Source organism: Rhinatrema bivittatum, chromosome 4 (assembly GCF_901001135.1).
Source record: "Rhinatrema bivittatum chromosome 4, aRhiBiv1.1, whole genome shotgun sequence".
Lineage (NCBI taxonomy): Eukaryota > Metazoa > Chordata > Amphibia > Gymnophiona > Rhinatrematidae > Rhinatrema > Rhinatrema bivittatum.
In genome coordinates this window covers 24,558,454-24,580,664 of record NC_042618.1, presented here as the reverse complement: position 1 = coordinate 24,580,664, position 22,211 = coordinate 24,558,454, and the positions used below count along the sequence as shown (strand labels likewise).

General features: G+C 42.7%; 1 protein-coding gene across 4 annotated transcripts in view; it reads right to left on the bottom strand.

Moving 5' to 3' along the window:
- PPP4R4 (protein phosphatase 4 regulatory subunit 4) overlaps positions 1-22,211 on the bottom strand; it is a 553,487-nt gene that overhangs the window by 108,703 nt on the left and 422,573 nt on the right. For all 4 annotated transcript variants that reach the window (XM_029597867.1, XM_029597868.1, XM_029597869.1 and 1 more), the window contains one exon: positions 7,467-7,614. In XM_029597867.1, the coding sequence (XP_029453727.1) occupies positions 7,467-7,614 (148 nt within the window). The remainder of the gene's footprint in view (positions 1-7,466; positions 7,615-22,211) is intronic.

The window sequence follows — 22,211 nt, the reverse complement described above, 5'->3', positions numbered from 1 at the left end:
CACAAAGAAAAAAATAAGAAATGATACAAAACTGAAAAAAAGAACAAAATTAAAAACATTTCCCACATGGCCCTTATAAATAGATTCATTAAATTGATGGTGCAAAAGTAGAATGTGCTAAAAATACCCAGCACTTGCATTGTGCATAGTTATGCCCCTTTATTATGAGCACTAAATTATTTGTCATGTGGAAGTACATGCAATATTTAGCCTGGCTGAAGATTTCACATGCATATTATGCAGATAATTGTGTGCAAGACACTCCATTTTAGGTACACTAAACTCGTTAATTCTAAAAATTGCCCCCCCAAACTAGAGAAGGTCATAAGAACATAAAAAATTGCCATGCTGGGTCAGACCAAGGGTCCATCAAGCCCAGCATCCTGTTTCCAACAAAGGCCAAACCAGGCCACAAGAACCCAGCAATTACCCAAACACTAAAAAGATCCCATGCTACTGATGCAATTAACAGCAGTGGCTATTCCCTAAGTAAACTTGATTAATAGCCGTTAATGGACTTCTCCAAGAACTAATCCAAACCTTTTTTGAACCCAGCTACACTACCTGCACTAACTACATCCTCTGGCAACAAATTCCAGAACTTTATTGCGCGCTGAGTGAAAAAGAATTTTCTCCGATTTAGTCTTAAATGTGCTACTTGCTAACTTCATGAAATGCCCCCTAGTCCTTATATTATTTGAAAGTGTAAATAACCGAGTCACATCTACTCGTTCCAGACCTTTCATGATCTTAAAGACCTCTATCAATGCTGAAAGGCTCTGTGCACAAAACATTTTGAGTTACCCACACAAAACGATGTTCAATTATTTCTCCCATTGACTACATTAATTTTGTGTGCACAACTTTTGTGCACACAACATTTATCTAGACAAAAAGGAGCATTGATGGAGACATTCCAGGGACAGGGCTAAACTTTAACCAGGGAATGCACATAGGGCCTGATTTTGAAAAGCATTTACTGGCATGAAACTGGGTTAAGCTATGTGCAGAACTTTATTTGTGTATATTCAGTGGCAGACTTATCCAGGTAAATCCTGCTGAAAATCCATGAAAAGTTTACCTAGATAAATGCACGTAACTTTACCTAGATAAACTTGCCACTTGCCAGTGACCGAATATTAACTTCTTGGTTTACTCTCAATGTATTACAGAAAAGGCAAGTAAGAACATAAGAACAAAAGAACATAAGAACATGCCATACTGGGTCAGGCCAAGGGTCCATCAAGCCCAGCATCCTGTTTCCACCAGTGGCCAATCCAGGATAGAAGAACCTGGCAAGTACCCAAAAACTAAGTTTATTCCATGCTACTGTTGCTAGTAATAGCAGTGGTTATTTTCTAAGTCAACTTAATTTAATAGCAGGTAATGGACTTCTCCTCCAAGAACTTATCCAATCCTTTTTTAAACACAGCTACACTAACTGCACTACCCACATCCTCTGGCAACAAATTCTAGAGTTTAATTGTGCGTTGAGTGAAAAAGAACTTTCTCCGATTAGTTTTAAATGTCCCAAATGCTAACTTCATGGAGTGCCCCCTAGTCTTTCTATTATCCGAAAGAGTAAATAACTGATTCATATTAACCCATTCTAGACCTCTCATGATTTTAAACACCTCTATCATATCCCCCCTCAGCTGTCTCTTCTCCAAGCTGAAAAGTCCTAACCTCATTAGTCTTTCCTCATAGGGGAGCTGTTCCATTCCCCTTATTTTGGTAGCCCTTCTCTGTACCTTCTCCATCTCAATTATATTTTTTTTTGAGACGCGGCGACCAGAATTGTACACAGTATTCAAGGTGTGGTCTCAACATGGAGCGATACAGAAGCATTATGACATTTTACGTTTTATTCACCATTCCCTTTCTAATAATTACCAACATTCTGTTTGCTTTTTTGACTGCCACAGCACACTGAACCGATGATTTCAATGTGTTATCCACTATGACGCCTAGATCTCTTTCTTCGTTGGTAGCTCCTAATATGGAACCCAACATTGTGTAATTATAGCATGGGTTATTTTTCCCTATATGCATCACCTTGCACTTATCCACATTAAATTTCATCTGCCATTTGGATGCCCAATTTTCCAGTCTCAGAAGGTCTTCCAGCAATTTATCACAATCTGCTTGTGATTTAACTACTCTGAACAATTTGTATCATCTGCCAATTTGATTACCTCACTCGTCGTATTTCTTTCCAGATCATTTATAAATATATTGAAAAGTACGGGTCCCAATATAGATCCCTAAGGCACTCCACTGCCCACTCCCTTCTACTGAGAAAATTGTCCATTTAATCCTACTCTCTGTTTCCTGTCTTTTAGCCAGTTTGTAATCCACGAAAGGACATCGCCTCCTATCCCATGACTTTTTACTTTTCCTAGAAGCCTCTCATGAGGAACTTTATCAAACTCCTTCTGAAAATCCAAATATACTACATCTACCGGTTCACCTTTATCTACATGTTTAGTATCTCCTTCAAAAACGTGAAGCAAATTTGTAAGGCAAGACTTGCCTTGGGTAAAGCCATGCTGACTTTGTTCCATTAAACCATGTCTTTCTATATGTTCTGTGATTTTGATATTTAGAACACTTTCCACTATTTTTCCTGGCACTGAAGTCAGACTAACTGGTCTGTAGTTTCCAAGATCTCCCCTCAGCCCTTTTTAAATATTGGGGTTACATTAGCCACCCTCCATTCTTCAGGTACAATGGATGATTTAAATGATAGGTTACAAATTTTTACTAATAGGTCTGAAATTTCATTTTTTAGTTCCTTCAGAACCCTGGGGTGTATACCAACTGGTCCAGGTGATTTACTACTCTTCAGTTTGTCAATCAGGCCTACCACATCTTCTAGGTTCACCGTGATTTGATTCAGTCCATCTGAATCATTACCCTTGAACCTTCTCTGATACCTTCTCTGAAGAGGATGGTGGGTATCTCCCCACCATCCTCTTCAGTAAACACTGAAGCAAAAAAATAATTTAATCTTTCCGCGATGGCCTTATCTTCTCTAAGTGCCCCTTTAACCCCTCGATCATCTAACGGTCCAACTAACTCCCTCACAGGCTTTCTGCTTCGGATATATTTAAAAATGTTTTTACTGTGAGTTTTTGCCTCTATGGCCAACTTCTGTTCAAATTCTCTCTTAGCCTGTCTTATCAATGTCTTAAATTTAACTTGCCAGTGCTTATGCATTATACTATTTTCTTCTGTTGGATCCTTCTTCCAATTTTTAATGAAGATCTTTTGGCTAAAATAACTTCTTTCACCTCCCCTTTTAACCATGCTGGTGATCATTTTGCCTTCTTTCCACCTTTTTTAATGTGTTAAATACATCTGGACTGTGCTTCTAGAATGGTATTTTTTAACAATGACCACACCTCTTGCACACTTTTTACCTTTGTAGCTGCTCCTTTCAGTTTTTTTCTAACTATTTTTCTCATTTTATCAACGTTTCCCTTTTGAATGTTTAGCACGAGAGCCGTGGATTTGCTTACTGTCCCCCTCTTCCAGTCATTAATTCAAATTTGATCATATTATGATCACTATTGCCAAATGGCCCCACCACCATTAACTCTCTCACCAAATCCTGTGCTCCACTGAGAATTAGATCTAAAATTGCTCCCTCTCTTGTCGGTTCCTGAACCAATTGCTCAATAAAGCTGTCATTTATTCTATCCAGGAACTTTATCTCTCTAGCATGTCCCGATGATAGATTTACCCAGTCAATATTGGAGTAATTGAAATTTCCCATTATTATAGAAACATAGAAACATAGAAATGACGGCAGAAGAAGACCAAACGGCCCATCCAGTCTGCCCAGCAAGCTTCACACATTTTTCTCTCATACTTATCTGTTTCTCTTAGCTCTTGGTTCTATTTACCTTCCTCCCCCACCATTGAAATATCTAGCTTGATTAGTTAGGGGTAGTAGGGGTAGTAACCGCCGCAATAAGCAAGCTACACCCATGCTTATTTGTTTTACCCAGACTATGTTATACAGTCCTTATTGGTTGTTTTTCTTCTCCCCTGCTGTTGAAGCAGGGAGCTATGCTGGAAATGCAGGGAGCTATGCTGGAAATGCGTGATGTATCAGTCCTCTCCCATGCCGTTGAAGCAGAGAGCCATGCTGGATATGCACCGAAAGTGAAGTATCAGACACATTTGGTTGGGGTAGTAACCGCCTTAACAAGCCAGCTACTCCCCGCTTTGTGAGTGCGAACCCTTTTTTCTTCTCCCCTGTCGTTGAAGCAGAGAACTATGCTGTATATGCATTGAAGGTGAAGTATCAGGCTTATTTGGTTTGGGGTAGTAACCGCCGTAACAAGCCAGCTACTCCCCTCTTTGTGAGTGTAAATCAATTTTTCCACATTTCCTCTTACTGTTGAAGCTTAGAGCGATGTTGGAGTCACAGTAAGCATGTGTATGTTTATTGAATAAGGGTATTGTCTCCAGGCAGTAGCTGTCATTCTGGTGAGTCACCCACTCTTCATTGGCGGCCTCTTGACTTTATGGATCCACAGTGTTTATCCCACGCCCCTTTGAAGTCCTTCACAGTTCTGGTCTTCACCACATCCTCCGGAAGGGCATTCCAGGCGTCCACCACCCTCTCCGTGAAGAAATACTTCCTGACATTGGTTCTGAATCTTCCTCCCTGGAGCTTCAAATCGTGACCCCTGGTTCTGCTGATTTTTTTCCTACGGAACAGGTTTGTCGTTGTCTTTGGATCATTAAAACCTTTCAAGTATCTGAAAGTCTGTATCATATCACCTCTGCTCCTCCTTTCCTCCAGGGTGTACATATTTAGATTCTTCAATCTCTCCTCGTACGTCATGCGATGAAGATCCTCCACCTTCCTGGTCGCCCTTCTCTGTACCGCTTCCATCTTGTCTTTGTCTTTTTGTAGATACGGTCTCCAGAACTGAACACAGTACTCCAGGTGAGGCCTCACCAAGGACCTGTACAAGGGAATAATCACTTCCCTTTTCTTACTCGATATTCCTCTCTCTATGCAGCCCAGCATTCTTCTGGCTTTTGCTATCGCCTTGTCGCATTGTTTCGCAGACTTCATATCATTAGACACTATCACCCCAAGGTCCCTCTCCTGCTCCGTGCACATCAGCTTTTCCCCCCCCATCGAATACAGTTCATTCGGATTTCTACTCCCCATATGCATGACTTTGCACTTCTTGGCATTGAATCTGAGCTGCCATATCTTCGACCACTCTTCCAGTTTCCTTAGATCCCGTCTCATTCTCTCCACTCCTTCCGGCGTGTCCACTCTGTTGCTGATCTTCGTGTCATCCGCAAAAAGACAAACCTTACCTTCTATCCCGTCCGCAATGTCGCTCACAAAGATATTGAACAGGACCGGTCCCAACACCGATCCTTGCGGTACACCACTTAAAACCGCTCTCTCTTCAGAGAAGGTTCCATTTACCATCACACATTGTCTTCTGTCTGTCAGCCAATTTGCAATCCAGGTCACCACCTCGGCCCTCACTCCTAAGCTTCTGGTTTTATTCACCAGTCTCCTGTGCGGAACCGTATCAAAAGCTTTGCTGAAATCCAAGTATATGATATCAAGCGCTCTTCCTCGATCCAATTCCTTGGTTACCCAGTCAAAAAAGTTAATCAGATTTGTCTGACAGGATCTTCCCCTGGTGAATCCATGTTGCCTCTGGTCCATCAATTCTCCGGACTGTAGATAGTTCACTATTCTCTCTTTCAGCAGTGACTCCATTACTTTTCCCACCACCGAAGTGAGGCTAACCGGTCTGTAGTTGCCAGCCTCCTCCCTGTTCCCACTCTTGTGAAGCAGGACCACCACCGCTCTTCTCCAATCACTTGGCACCACTCCCGTTTCTAGGGATCTATTGAACAGGTCACACAGCGGAGCTGCCAGAACATCTCTGAGCTCCCTCAATATCCTTGGATGAATCCCATCAGGCCCCATGGCTTTGTCCACTTTCAGGTTCTTTAGCTCTTCCCACACATTTTCTACTGTAAAAGGATTTATATCCATTCCACTTCCCTCCAGTTTCTTGTTGTGTAGAGATGGTCCTTCTCCAGGGTCTTCTTTAGTGAACACAGAGCTGAAGTATTCGTTTAATATTTCTGCCATTTCTTCGTCTCTCTCCACACATTGATCATTACCACCTTTCAATTTCACTATACCACTTTGGACCTTTCTCTTTTCGCTGATGTATCTGAAAAATGTTTTGTCACCATTTTTTATCTCCTTGGCAATCCTCTCTTCTGCTTGACTCTTTGCCAACTTGATTAATTTCTTTGTCTCCCTCAGTTGATACAAATATTCTTCTTTGTGCTCCTCCCTTTGGGATCTTTTATATTTCTTGAATGCTGTTCTTTTAGGTTTAATTTTGTCAGCCACCTCCTTTGAGAACCAGATAGGTTTCAATTTTCTTTTGCTTTTCTTTACATTTCTAACATATAGAGCAGTTGCCTTGGTGATTGCTCCTTTTAGATTGGTCCACTGTTGATCCACATCTCTCTCGTTCTCCCATCCTTTAAGTTCTTCCTCCAGGTACTTCCCCATTTCCTCAAAGTCTGTGTTTTTGAACTGTAAAACTCGGGTCTTTGTGGTTCTTTTCCCTATTCTTTTAGTGATATTAAACCATACCGCACTACCAATTTGGTTAGCTTCCCTAATTTCTCTTAGCATTTCACTGTCCGTCTCACTATCTTGATCAGGTGGACGGTAGTATACTCCTATCACTATAGTCTTCCCCAACACACAAGGTATTTCTACCTATAAAGATTTAATTGTGCATTTAGTCTCATGCAGGATGTTTATTCTGTTGAAAGACTGCCAAAGTCGCAGAGCACAGAGAAAACTGTATGTCTCACCTACAATCTAGCATCTGATGCAGCATACTCTTTAATAAGTATATTTTATGCATGCACAAAGACATATTTCTGAGTATTTAGCTATTTAACTTCTTTTTAAGGAGTCTCATGCAAGCATTATTAAGCAATTCAAAACAAACAGCACTAGTGGCATATTTTTTTTATTGGGTCTTAATCAGAGATCTTATGATATGTGTCAGGCTTTACACTTAGTTCATAACTGTAACAAATATGAATGGATTTTACAAGCCAATCCGTTGACACTTTCTGGTGAGAGATAACTTGCAGGTTCGCCAGCTGAACTGCCTCTTCCATGAGTGGAGTTAGTAAATCAGTCACATTGTGCAGAGGCAAACCGTTCTGTACATAATTACACAATGTTGTATCCAGTGTGCGTCTAACCATTCATACAGTAATAGTGCATAATTACAACACTTTTGTTCCAAAAATAATATGAAGAACAAATAAAGTTTCAATTGCCTTTCCTGAAGTTAGGTGAGTAGCAGTATTTCACTGCATACTATAAAATGAAAAGGTAATATCACAAAAACTGTATGGAATTAATACTGTACCTGACATTTGCTACAGGATCATTTGTGAGGTCAAGCACAGACAGAAAAAAGTATTTACAAAAGAAGGCTTTTGAAAAGAGCTCCATAATATATTCACAGGTGTCTAAAAACCGGAGTCTGTTCCAATAGCTCTTTCCTTGGCCCAGTTCTAGAATTAATAAAAAAAATGCTTGAAATATCTTAATCTAACAAATAATACATCTCTACATGAAAATGAACATTAGAGAGTAAAAACATGACAAAGAAAACACCATGCATTCACTCACTGCTGCATTGAACACAAAGCAAAATTGCTTACCTTGTAATAGGTGTTATCCCAGGACAGCAGGATGTAGACCTCACATATGGGTGACATCGATAATGGAGCCCTATACAGAAAAACTTCTGTCAAAGTTTCTATTAAACTTTTGACTGGCACAGAGAGTGCCCATTGAGCATGCCCAGCATGCCATTATATTCTCTGCCACAGGGGTCTCCCTTCAGTCACTTTTGTAGCAGTTAGCGTTAGCCAAAAATAAAATAATAAAACGTATCGGACCCAACTCCGCAGGGTGGTGGGTGGGTTTCCTGAGGACTACATCCTGCTGTCCTGGGATAACACCTATTACAAGATAAGCAATTTTGCTTTATCCCAGGACAAGCAGGATGCTAGTCCTCACATATGGGCGATTAGCAAGCTAGAGGCTGAGTCATTTTGTAGTGAAGCAACAGGGAAGTATTGTTGTTGAAAATGAGTCAGCCGAAGATCACAGCAGATTGGTTGCAGAAGGAGTTGGGTTTAAACTGGAAACAAGTTCTTTAAGACAGATTGTCCATAGGCTGAATCCTGTCATCCTTCTTTGTCCAAACAGTAATGAGCTGCAAAGGTGTGAAGAGAACTCCATGTTGCTGCTTTACATATGTCAATGTTTGGCCTTGAATGATACTGTGCTACTGAGGTTGACATAGCTCTTACTGAATGTGCCTTTACTCGCCCTTGGAGAGGAAGGCCTGCTTTTTCATAGCAAAACTGTATGCAATCTGCTAGCCAATTGGATAGAGTATGTTTACCCACTGATTTTCCCGGTTGTTTGGTTCATAAGAAACAAAAAGTTGACTTGATTTTCTGTGGACTGTAGTGAGGTTCAAATAAAAGGATAGTGTACGCTTACAGTCCAAGGTATGTAAGGCCCTTTCTCCTTGGTGAGAATGCAGCCTTGGAAAAAATGTGGGTAACACTATTGATTGGATCAAGTGGAATTCCGTAAGTACCTTGGGGAGGAATTTTGGATGTGTACGGAGAACCACTCTGTCATGTAGAAACTTTGTATAAGGTTCGTATGTGACAAGTGCTTGCAATTCACTAACCCTCCTAGCCGAGGTAATGGCTATGAGGAAGATAGTCTTCCATGTGAGAAATTTAAGATCACAGGTATCTATGGGTTCAAATGGAGAACGCATGAGTCTGGTTAATACCACGTTCAGGTCCCATTGTGTGATTGGTGGTCGAACTGGTGGTTTAAGTTGAGTTAAGCCTCTCATAAACCTAGTGACGAGAGGTTGTGTAGAGATAGGTGCATCTCCTAGTTTGTTATTGTAAGCTGAGATTGCACTTAAGTGTACTCTTACAGATGAAGTCTGGAGACCAGATTCTGAAAGATAGTATAAATAATCTAGTAGAGGAGAAATGGTGTAAGTGAAAGGATCAGTATGGTTTTGCTTGCACCACAATGTAAATATTTTCCATTTGGAAGAGTAGTTCTTTCGTGTGGAGGGCTTACGTGAAGCTATAAGCACTTGAGAGATATGGTTTGAAAGATTGAGTGGTTGTAAGATTAAGCTTTCAACATCCATGCTGTCAGGGCTAGGGATTGGAGGTCGGGATGGTGCAATCGACCTTGATCCTGAGTTATGAGAGTGGGAGCTACTCCCAGACGAATGGGATCCCTGACTGAGAGGTCTAGAAGTGTGGGAAACCATACTTGTCGAGGCCAATACGGGGCTATGAGTATCATGGATCCCTTGTGCTGTTGTAGTTTCACTAGAGTTTTGGTTATTAGCGGTATCGGGGGATACGCGTATAGAAGGCCTGAGTTCCAGTGGCGAGCAAAGGCGTCCCTGGGTAAGCGGTTTGTCTGTTTGAAGAGGGAGCAGTAATTGTTCACTTTGTAATTCAGTTGTGATGCAAAGAGGTCTACTGTTGGTTGGCCCCAACGTTGAAAGATTTTAGTCGCCACTTCTGGATCCAGAGACCATTCGTGTGGTTGAAACTGACGACTGAGGCGATCGGCTACCATGTTGTGAATTCCTGCTAGATAAGTGGCCCTTAGGAGTATTGAGTGTGCCAGGGCCCAGTCCCAAATCTGCGCTGCTTCTTGGCCGAGGAGATACGAGCCCGTACCTCCCTGTTTGTTGATGTACCACATTGCAACTGTGTTGTCTGTTTGTATCAGAACAGTCTTCTGTGAAAGGCAGTCCTTGAATGCAAGTAGCGCATAACGTATAGCTCGAAGCTCTAGGAAGTTTATCTGAAATGTTGCTTCAAGTTTTGTCCAAGTACCCTGAGTCTGCAGATGACCAATGTGTGCTCCCCAGCCTAAGGTGGATGCATCTGTAGTTAATGTTACTTGTGGAATCGGTTGCTGGAAAGGTAGGCCTTTGAGCAAGTTGTTCACAGTTGTCCACCACAGGAGTGACGAACGTAGTTTGTGAGTTATTTGAATTGGAGAAGACAGTGGCTGGATAGCCTGTATCCATTGTGTTTTGAGAGACCATTGCATAAGCCTCATGGCCAATCTGGCCATAGGAGTGATGTGAACTATAAAGGCCGTGTGACCCAGAAGTATGAGGCACTGGTGAGCTGTCACTTGTGACTGGGCACGTAGAGAGTTCGCTAGGGTAACAAGTGTCTGTGCGCGGTCTCTTGGAAGGAAAGCTTTTGGTGCTATGGTGTTTAATTCTGCTCCGATGAATTGTAACAGGCGAGATGGTGTGAAGTGGGATTTCTGGTAATTGATGAGGAATCCCAAGGAATGGAGTAGATTGATTGTGAGCTTGAGAGAGTTGAGAGCTCCTGCTTTCGTTTGGCTTTTGATGAGCCAATTGTCGAGATAAGGAAACACGTGCACCCCCTGCTTGTGTAGGTGGGCCACCGCCACTGCTAGACACTTTGTGAATACTCGGGGTGCTGAGGCAAGGCTGAATGGAAGCACCCTGTATTGGAAATGATGACTTCCTACTAGGAATCGTAGATACTTGCGATGAGGAGGGAAAATGGGAATGTGAGCGTAAGCGTCTTGAAGATCCAGAGAACAGAGCCAATCTCCTTTTTGAAGTAGAGGTAACATGGTGCTTAATGATACCATCCTGAATTTTTCCTTTTTGAGAAACTTGTTGAGAATTCTGAGGTCTAGGATGGGACGTAGGCCTCCTGTTTTCTTTGGAATGAGGAAATATCAGGAGTAGAATCCTCTGCCCTGGTGAGGCCAGGGAACTGGTTCTACGGCCTTGACTCTCAGAAGGGTGGATAATTCTGTTTGCAAGAGTGTGGATTGGTTGTTTACTGTCCAAGACGAGATGGATAGAGTGTGGAGTGCCGTTTGGTACAGTGAGAATGTCCAATCGATACCCTTGAGATGTGATGGAGAGTACCCACTGGTCTGTGGTAATGGAATTCCAATTTTGATGAAAGAAAGCAATCCGACCTCCTACCGGTAAGTTTGGGATCGGATTGATAGATAGGCTGCTGTTCTCTGGTAGTGTCTCAAAATCCCGAAGTGGATGCAGTCTGAGGAGGGGGTTGAGATCTGGTTGGTCTTTGTTGCCCAGACTGTGAACGTTGCATTGGCCTAGATGATCGTCCACGGGCTGGAGGTGGATAGTAACGCCTCTGTCTATAATATGGGCATTTTGCATCCTTCCGTGGTATTCTCCTTGAGGAAGGTTGAGATTCTTGAGGAATCAAAGACAATTTATTTATTTATTTATTTTAAAGGCTTTTATATACCGGAGTTCATGCACTAGTGCATACCACTTCGGTTTACACAGAACAAGGATCAGAAAATTACATCAAACAGATTGAACAATTAAACAAATATACAATTACATCCAACGATTGGGTATAAATAACATGGCTAACTTAGTAGGAACTTGGAGTTTGAGGTAAAGGAGAGAGATAGTACCAAGTGGTAACAGAACAATGTTAATAGCTAAATAATAAAATAAAATAGTAAATACAAATTCTAATAATAAATACAGATGCTTACAGATTACAGTCTTCATGAAAAGTTTACGTCTACAGAATAGGGTTAAGTAAATAAGAACTGGCGGTTATTTCTTTAGGAGTGAAGACTTCAAAAACTGAGGTTACATCTGGATTAAGAGGTATTGGTGTAGCAATTGTCGGAGAGTTTCCGAATGCTCCTTTAATAAGGCCACCGCTTCCTTTACCTTATCTCCGAAGAGATTGTCTCCGAGACAAGGGAGATCGCCAGTTTCTCCTGTACCTCCGGTCTTAAATCCGAGGCTTTAAGCCATGCCCATCTGCGAGCGCTGATAGCTGTGGCCGATAGTCGAGATGCTGTTTCAAAACTATCGTACGCTGCAAGAACCTCGTGTTTACCAGCTTCTAGGCCTTTATGTACGATATTAGAAAAAGGTTCCTGGAGGTGATCAGGGAGTGATTGAGTAATCTATTGTACTTGTTTCCAGAGATTACACTGGTATTTGGTCATGAATAGCTGATAGGCAGCAATCCTGGAGACCAGCATAGATCCTTGAAACATTTTCCTTCCTAGATTGTCTAGGAATCTGTTATCCTTCCCTGGTGGAGTTGAGGAGTGTGTTTTTAGTCTTTTGGCCTTCTTTTGTGCGGACTCAACTACAACTGATTGGTGAGGTAGTTGAGCCTTCTGGAAACCTGGGATGTGCTGGACCAGGTATGTTGCATCAGTCCTTTTGTTGACCGGAGGAATGGAGCAAGGGTGTTCCCATAGCCTATACATCAGTTCTTGAAGGACCTCATGGACTGGTATAGCTAAGATCTCCCTTGGTGGGTCGACGAACTGTAGAACCTCTAGGGTTTTTTTGTCTGACTTCTGCCTCTGACTGTATCTGGAATGGAATGGTCTCCGCCATTTCCTTAACGAAATTAGAGAATGATAAGTCCTCTGGAGGAGATTTCCTGCGTTCCTCCGGTGGAGAAGGCTCCGAGAGGACTTCTTCATCTGTGGAGACATCAGTATCTGTGTCCATCCATGTGTCAGGTGTATGAGTTATAAGCTTGGGCTTTGAAGGCATCAATGGATGGGTCTTAGGCATCGATGGTAACAATGGAGACGTTGGAGGTATTGGTCTGGGAATCCCTGAAGGACCCGGTATGGGTTCAGGAATCAGTGATTCCTCAATAATAGGTGGTGTCCTCAGTGGCAATGGTGTTTCTGGAGGTTTTATAGGAAGAGCACCAATAAGAGTGTCCAATTTCTCCAAAATGGGTGCGAAAATGGACAAGTCAGGGACCAGCATCGGTGGAATCCCTGATGGAACTGATATTGGCATCGGAATTGGTCCGGATGGCATCGGTGACGCGATCGGCGATGTTCTCGGTAAAGGCATCGATGGAGTCTCCGATGGAACCGGGAACGGTGTCGATGTCAGCGTCAATGGAAGGCTTGGTGTCGATGGCGCTGGTCTCGAGGGTTGTGCTGGTGCCGCAGGGTATCGAGAAGCACATTCCTGACCGCCTGGCAGATATATCCGTCCAGTTCCACCCACATAGCTGGTGAATCCAGAGCAGCTATGGGGGGAGGCAGTGATGGCGATTCCGGTACCTCCGCAGAACCCTGGGGAGGTATGGTTCTCATCACCGGTATCGGTGGGGATCGCCGTGGAGTCGAAAGCCTCAGAGAAGCCTCATCCATCTGAGGTTTCTTAGATGGAGATCCGGAATCCTTCGATGACATACCGGATACCGGATCGATGCCAGAACCGTGCGGCCTTCGATGCCGATGCTTTTCTTTGTGTTTTTCACTGCCTGATGTCGATGCCCTCGAAGAAGGAGAGGGGGAAGGTAAGGATGTATCTCCCGCCTCACCCGGAACTCGTTTTTTAAGTATTACTTTGCGAATCACTCCAGCCGGAGACGATTTTGCGGACGTCGATGGTGAAGGGAGCAAATGAAGGTGGAAAAGTTGCTCCATTTTTTCCATCCGGAGTCGTCGTCCTTTTGTTGTCATCTCGGCGCACTGTGGGCAGGACTGGATGTCATGTTCCGCGCCGAGACAGAGCACACACTCTAAGTGTGGGTCTGTGATAGACATGGTTCTTCCACAACTAGGGCATTTTTTGAAGCCCGAAGCCATAGTTAGTCGGACAGCCGTCGACGACTTAGGCTAAGAAGAAAAAACCCGTACGGAACCGACGGAAAAATCAGAAAACTTACCGCGATGTTATATATATCGGGAGACCCGTGCGGAAAGAAGTTTTCCTAAAGTTTTGTTAAACTTTTAAGTATGGTGAAATTCACCACAGGACTCCAAATTAACAGCGAGGCTAACGGCTCTGCGGAAAAAAGAAGACTGAAGGGAGACCCCTGTGGCAGAGAATATAATGGCATGCTGGGCATGCTCAGTGGGCACTCTCTGTGCCAGTCAAAAGTTTAATAGAAACTTTGACAGAAGTTTTTCCATATAGGGCTCCATTATCGATGTCACCCATATGTGAGGACTAGCATCCTGCTTGTCTTGGGATAAAATACAATACTTTAGGTAAGCATGACCATCATACTCATAAGGATGCTGCCCAAATCATAGACTGTGGCTGGAATTTACAATATGGAAAAAGATGCTGACGTCTCTGCTGTAGCAGTAGCCCAATGTAGCCCTTGAAACATTCAAAGGCCCATGCAATAAGATGTGTGCAAAAAACAGCACCTGTGTCCCTGTTGTGCGCACATTCACATCCCCTGTGCTCCCAATGCAATATTCTAATGAGAAAGAAATTGAAGCAACATACAAAAAGGGCACGCTAGGGAGCGCATCGAGCACACGGACGTCTACATTGTGCATTCCTAGCAAAAGTGTTTTGCCTACATGAAGTTACAGAAATCTGCAATGCCTTTTGTTTACCATGGTTTTTTAAGGTGTCCTTAAGCTAATCATCATGCTCTGTTCCACTAATCCCCATGTATATTTTTTTATTTTTTGTTCTAATCCCAAATAACCAAATCTTTATACTAATCTCTCTAAATAACCCTACCCTACAAAGGGCACATTTATCACAACATAGAGGACCACATTTTTTATGTTTCTCATGAGCCCTTGACTGCGAGTAAATTTTACTGCACCTCCAGAGCTGGAGTTAATTGTCTGGTGTAAAAAAAATGTGTGTTGGAGCAGCTAGGCTTTGGGCGCATTTTCCTGATTCAGGCAGTAATAGCTAATGGAGAAATTACTACTTACCTAATAATTTCCTTTCCTTTAGTAAGGGAGGTCAGTCCCCATGAGTGGGTCATGCATCTCTGCCAGCAGATGGAGATGGAGCAAAAGCCGATGTCACAGCTATATAGTCCTGCCTTGGCATCAGCCCGCCAGTATTCTCTGGAAAAGCCAAACTGTCGACAAAACTGATTATAACTGAACATTATTATCAACAGCCAACTATTAAGAACATAAGAATTGCCATACTGGGTCAGACCAAGGGTCCATCAAACTCAGTATCCTGTTTCCAACAGTGGCCAGTCCAGGTCATAAGAACCTGGCAAGTACCCAAACATTAAATAAATCTCAAGCTACTATTGCTTATTAATTAATAGCAGTTTATGGATTCTTCCTCCAGGAACTTATCCAAACCTTTTTTAAACCCAGTTACACTAACTGCTGTAACCACATCTTCTGAATTCCAGAGCTTAACTATGCGCTGCGTAAAAAAGAATTTGTCGATTTGTTTTAAATGAGCTACTTGCTAACTTCATGGAGTGCCTCCTAGTCCTTCTATTATCTGAGAGAGTAAATAACAAGTTTACATTAACTTTTTCAAATCCTTTCATGATTTTGTAGACCTTTATCATATCCCCCCTCAGTCGTCTCTTCTGCAAACTGAACAGCCCTAACTTTCTTAGCCTTATCTTATAGGGCAGTTGTTTCATGCCACTTATTTTGGTCGCCCTTCTCTGAACTTTCGCCAGTACAACTACATCTTTTTTGAGATGCAGCGACCAGAATTGTACACAGATTTCAAGGTGCGGTTTCACCATGGAGCAATACAAGGCATTATGACATCCATCATTTTATTTTCCATTCCCTTCTTAATAATTCTTAACATTTTGTTTACTTTTTCTGATCGCCACAGTACACTGAGCTGATGATTTCAATGTATTATCCACTATTATGCCTAGATCTCTTTCCTGGGTGGTAACTCCTAAGCTAGAACCTAACATTGGGGCGGATTTTAAAATGAGCGCGAATAGCCTACTTTTGTTTGCGCTCCAGGCGCAAACAAAAGTACGCTGGATTTTAGTAGATACGCGCGGAGCCGCGCGTATCCGCTAAAATCCTGGATCGCCGCGCGCAAGGCTATCGATTTCGTATAGCCGGCGCGCGCCGAGCCGCGCAGCCTACCCCCGTTCCCTCCAAGGCCGCTCCGAAATCGGAGCGGCCTCGGAGGGAACTTTCCTTTGTCCTCCCCTCACCTTCCCCTCCCTTCCCCTACCTAACCCACCCGCCCGGCCCTGTCTAAACCCCCCCCTTACCTTTGTCGGGGGATTTACGCCTCCCGGAGGGAGGCGTAAATCCCCGCGCGTCAGCGGGCCTCCTGCGCGCCGGGACGCGACCTGGGGGCGGGTCCGGAGGGCGCGGCCACGCCCCCGGGCCCGCCCCTGGAACGCTCCCGACACGCCCCGAAAACACCGCGCGGTTCGGGCCCGCCCCCCGACATGCCCCCTCCGAAAACCCCGGGACTTACGCGAGTCCCGGGGCTCTGCGCGCGCCGGTAGGCCTATGTAAAATAGGCTTCCCGGCGCGCAGGGCCCTGCTCGCGTAAATCCGCCCGGTTTTGGGCGGATTTACGCGAGCAGGGCTCTGAAAATCCGCCCCATTGTGTAACTACAGGAAGGATTATTTTTCCCTATATGCATCACTTTTCACTTGTCCATGTTAAATTTCATCTGCCATTTGGAAGCCCAGTCTTCCAGTCTCGCAAAGTCCTCCTGCAATTTATCATAATCCACTTGAGATTTAACTACTCTGCATAATTTTGTGTCATCCACATCTCAAAAAGGATATAGTTGCACTATTCATGTTTCTCAACCAAGAGGAACACTGAGCTCAGCCAAAAGAAGGAACATATCTAGCATACTAAGGGCTAGAGAAGCCACTTACCAGTTTTCAACAAAGATAAGGAATCATTCTGCATAGCTTGCCCGAAGAAAGGCTAAATACAACTTAAAACACTAGCAGCCAAGGGGGGTTGAGGATTGACCAGCCCTTACTAGAGGAAAGGAAACTATCAGGTAAGTAGTAATTTCTGCTTCCTCAGCATTGGGGCAGAGTGGGATGTACCAAAACTAATCTTGAAAAGGACAGGAGGCTGCCAGCGGTCCAGTCAATGCCACTCACGCAAACACGGCATTCTTCCTAGCCCTAACATCCAAGCGGTAATGCTTGGAGAAGGTGCGCAAAAATGACCATGTCGCCACTCAGCAAATTTCAACAGGCGACAACAAACGAAGTTTTGCCCACAATACTGCTTGAGCCCTCATTGAATGTCATCTAATCTGTTTCGGTAAGGCAATCTCAGCAGTCACATAGGCTGTCATAATGACTTCCTTAACCCAGCGGGCAATCGTTGCCTGTGTCGCCAGTGTTCCCTGCTTACCTTCACCATGGAGCACAAATAGGCGATTAGACTTCTGAACAGCCTTAGTCATCTCCAAGAAACGCAGTAAATGATGCTTAATGTACAAGAAACACTGTCCCTGACCAAGGCAGGCAGAGAAATGGACTGATTGAAATGAAACTCCAAAACCACTTTGGACAAAAAGGAAGGCATCGTCCAAAGTTGAACTGCACCCAGAATCATATGGAGAAAAAGGCTCACAGCAGGAAAGAACCTGCAGCAGACCAGACATGCCGAACAGATTACTACCAGAAAAACTGTCTTCAAGATAAGCAGCCGCAAGGAAAGAGTACGCAGCAGTCAAAAAGTCTGCCAAAAACTTGAGGACCAAGTTAATGTCCCACAGAAGCAATGAAAGCTGCAACGGGGGGCAAAGATGCTTAACTCCCCGCAAGAAACAGGACACATCCTGATGGTAAGACAAAGGCCCTCCATTGACTCTCGCAAGGTCCTCTCGCAATTTATCAAAATCCGCTTGTGATTTAACTACTCTGAATAATTTTGTGTCATCTGCAAATTTGATAACCTCACTCGTCGTATTCCTTTCTAGATCATTTATAAATATATTGAAAAGCACCGGTCCAAGTACAGATCCCTGAGGCACTCCACTGTTTACCTTTTTCCACTGAGAAATGTGATCATTTTAATCCTTCTCTCTGTTTCCTGTCTTTTAACCAGTTTGTAATCCATGAAAGGCCTTGTCCTCCTATCCCATGATTTTTTAGTTTTTTTAGAAGCCTCTCATGAGGGACTTTGTCAAATGCGTTCTGAAAATCCAAATACACTACATCTACCGGTTCACTTTTATCCACATGTTTATTAACCTCTTTAAAAAAAATGAAGCAGGAGGAGCAAGATGGCTGCCCTATGAGGTAGTCGCGGAAAGAGGTGCTCTCCACTTGATTTCTTTTCTTATATTTCAACTTTAAATTGTGGCAATAAAATGCCACACACTAAACAAAAAGCAAAGGTAAGGGAGATATCTACATCATCTCCTTTACCGGAGACTTCACAGTTGCAGATTCCTACCTTTTTCACTCTAACATCTGGGACCATGCCAGAAGAGTAGGCCACTGTGGACACCGACGCAGAGTGGGTGTCGGTGCCTCTGGCCGAAATATCTTTGAGCCCGGCACTCCGTGCACTCCTCCCCCACCTCATCATCTGATCTGCTCTGGCCGTGAGAATCGAGGAGTCGGCAGAGAAGAGGAAGGAGTGTCCAAACTTTCCACCGGAACTGAACGAGATGAATTTGATACCTTGCTCCAGGTGAGGCCCTCTTTCCCGGTAACATCCAGGGTCTCTGTGAATCGGGATTGCTGGCAGAGGGGAGGACTCCAGGCTGTAGCAGGTGAGGAAGAATCTGAGTCTACAAGGAGCATTTTATCTTCGCTAGAGAAGCCTGCAGAGATTTCGTTAGAATCTTTATGGACTGCCATAAAATCTCTGGAGGTAGCAATAGTTAACTTGGATTCCAATCGACGTTTTGTTAATATTGAATCTTCTATTTCAACAAATAATATTAAATTGGAACAACTGGATAAACGGATGGGAAATATACAAATCTGGCAACAAAGATTCGCTCGGGCAGACATTCTTAATGAGAAAACGTTTGAAGCTATTGAGAATTCTTTAAAATATTTAAACCTTAGAATTCGTAATTTTCCAAAGTTGAATATAATTTCGCCGTATGATATGTTTAAAGAGTATCTCTTACAGGTTCTGAAAATGCCTCAACATGCAATTCCAGTTGTTACAAAAATCTATTACCTTCTTTCAAAAGTTAAGTTTTGAACCTGACGGATATAATTGAATCTACACCTGAAATGTAATTATCAAATAGATCAACATTGCATGTTACTTTTTCATCTGACCGAGACACAGTGCTTCGTTTGTTTATGCGCCACCGTTCTGTATTTTTCCATGGAGAGAAGATATGGATATATCCTGATTTATCCAGAACAACTCAGGAAAGAAGAAAGTTCCTTGGACTGAGATCTGAGGTGGAAGCTATGGGAGGTAAAATCCTCCTTAAGTTCCCATGTAAGTGTGAGGTAACCTATTTAAATGAAAAGTATGTCTTCTTTGAAATATCACAGCTCCAAACATTCTTAGATTCACATACCCAAGAGGCTACAGCACTGGGCCCGGAGGTAGTTTAAATGTATACCAGATGGTCATTCCTCTTATTTTGGTTGTTTAGTATATGGGGAAACTTGGATTCCCTCTATATTTCCTTTGTTAACTGCTTTATTACACCTACTCTCCTACTATTACCTGTTTATTGTAGATAATGTAATACGTTGATTTACGGTCGCCTCTTTCTTTCTCTCTCCACGTGGTGCTGGAGCGGTTGTGGCAGCCATGAAGCGGCCCAGTGAGTATGGGTATTACCTTTTGTTACGGGTATGCGGCTTTGCTGGGTCTGTTCACTGCTAGCGGAATGGAATGGGGATTGAGAAGTGACAAGCTAAGGGTTGTTAGGGTCGGAGGGAGCCCATCCCTATTCATGACCAATACTAGTCATTGACTTTGGTTTGCTTGGGCCTTCCAGCATCCTGTGAGAGAGTAAGAGAGAGAGAAGGGTTTGTAGCCCGTCCATGCATTTATTTTGTGAACGCGTGTGCGCTGCCGTCGCTTTCTCGTTTGGAAGATGATTTTTTGCTGGCTATCTGGTATTCTTTGGATGAAAGGATGATTCTTTCACCATTTCTGTGAGGTTCTATTTCTCCTTTACAGAACTAAGAAAAGGGAGTAAGCGCATGTCCTGTAGAAAGCGATATAAAATCCAGAAAAAGGTAAGGTATTAAGTGTTCACTTTTGAACTGAATGGTTGTTTAATTTCTCTTCGGGCAGATAGAGCGAAATTTAAAGAGATCGGATCAGACGGGTTTCATACTTCTGGCTAATACCGTAACAGCTCTAAGGCAACAAAAGGGATGTGTCAATTAAACACCAAATAGTCGCAACCGTGGCATGAGAATTTGAATTTAAAAACTGCATGTTCATAATTTTAGTAGCCGTAGGAAAACCCGTGTTCTCAGTTGGTTATGATACTTTTTTATTGGACCAAGATAAAAATGATCCAAAGAAGATGCCGAAAAAAAACTTTTGAGATCATACACAAGTATTTATTGTATTCCACCTTATGCTGTTATCCATAAAGGTGGTTAATGAAGATTTAAAACAGTACATTTCAGTTGACAGGAAAAAGAGACCAGTGTGGTCTAAAGTTTATATTTAATACTCTCTTTGAATAATTGTGTTGGTCCAATTGAAGGTATTACAAACAACAAATATAAATTTGAAAAGAACCTTGCCATATAGGTAAAAACAAGTAATAAAAACCTTTTCAAGTATATTTAAAATAAAAAGCCTGGGAGGAAGTCCTCTAGATGACAGAGGAGAAAAAGGGGTAGTTAGGGAGGACAAGGCAATAGCTGAAAAACTAAATGAATTCTTTCTTTGTCTTTGCTGAGGAGGATGTTGGGGGTCATAGCTATTCCTGAAACATTTTTTGATGGTGATGAGAGACTAGATGGAATTACTATGAAACTGGAGGATGTAATAACTCAGATTGACAGGTTAAAGATTAACATATCACATGGACTTGGATGATAATCACCCCAGAGTTCTGTAGGAACTAAAAAATGAAATTGCAGACCTGTTTCTAGTGATTTGCACCCTATCATTTAAAAGCAGCCACAGAACAAGAAGACTGGAGGGTGGACAATGTGACACCAATTTTTAAAAAGGGTTCCAGGTTTGATCCGGTAAATTATAGACTGATGAGCCTGACTTTGCTGCCTGCAAATGATTGAGACTATTCCTATAGTCAAAATTACTGATCACATAAATAGACATAGTTTAATTGGCTAGTCTTTCTTTAACAATTTACTAGATTTTTGGGGGGTTGTAAATAAACCTGCAGATAAAGGTGAGCCAATTGATATAGTTTATTGGGATTTTCAGAAGGCGTTTGACAAAGTCCCTCATAAGAGACTTCTCAGGTCTTGGGGTGTAGGATTGAGACAGTGGATTTTATCCATCTGCCTATTGTGGATTGGTAGATGGATAAAAGACAGGGAGACGGGCGGGGGGGGGGGGAGGACTAATGAATAGAGAAAGATTAATGGAGTGCCCCAGGGGTCTGTATTGGGACCTGTGCTATTTAGCATATTCATAAATGATCTGAAGAAAGGAATAATGAGTGAGGTGACCAAATTTGCAGACAATACAAAATTGTTTGTTTGAGTTAGTAAAACAGGAGCATATTGTGAAGAAATGCAGAGGACATTGTGAGACTAGGAGATTGGACATCTAAATGGCAGATGCAATTTAATGTGGAGAATTGCAAAGTAATGCATGTAGGAAAAAATAAGTCCAACTGCAGGTTCACGATGCTGGATTCTGTGTTAGGAGTTACCACCCAGGAAAAACTAAATTAATTCTTTGAATCCTTGTGGACAATGGCATGACATCTTTAGCTTGTATGCAGTGGCTGTCAAAAATGCAGCTAGAATGTTAGGAATTATTTGGAAAGGAATAGAGTCCAAAAATGAGAATATCATAATACGACTATATCTTCAGTATTGTATGCAGTTCTGGTTGCCCTATCTGAAAAGGTACAGAGAAGGGCAACAAAAATGATAAAGGGGGTGGAAAAGCTCCCTTAAGGAGAAAGGCTAAACAGATTTGCTCTTTAGCTTGGAAAAAGACTACTGAGAAGGGGATATGATTGACATTTATAAAATATTGAGTTGGGTGGAATGGGTAAACAGAGAGTGGTTATTTTACCTTTTCAAACACTAGGACTAGGGCATGCTCCAGGAAACTAGCAACCGGCAAATTTAAAACAAATAGTCGGAAGTATTT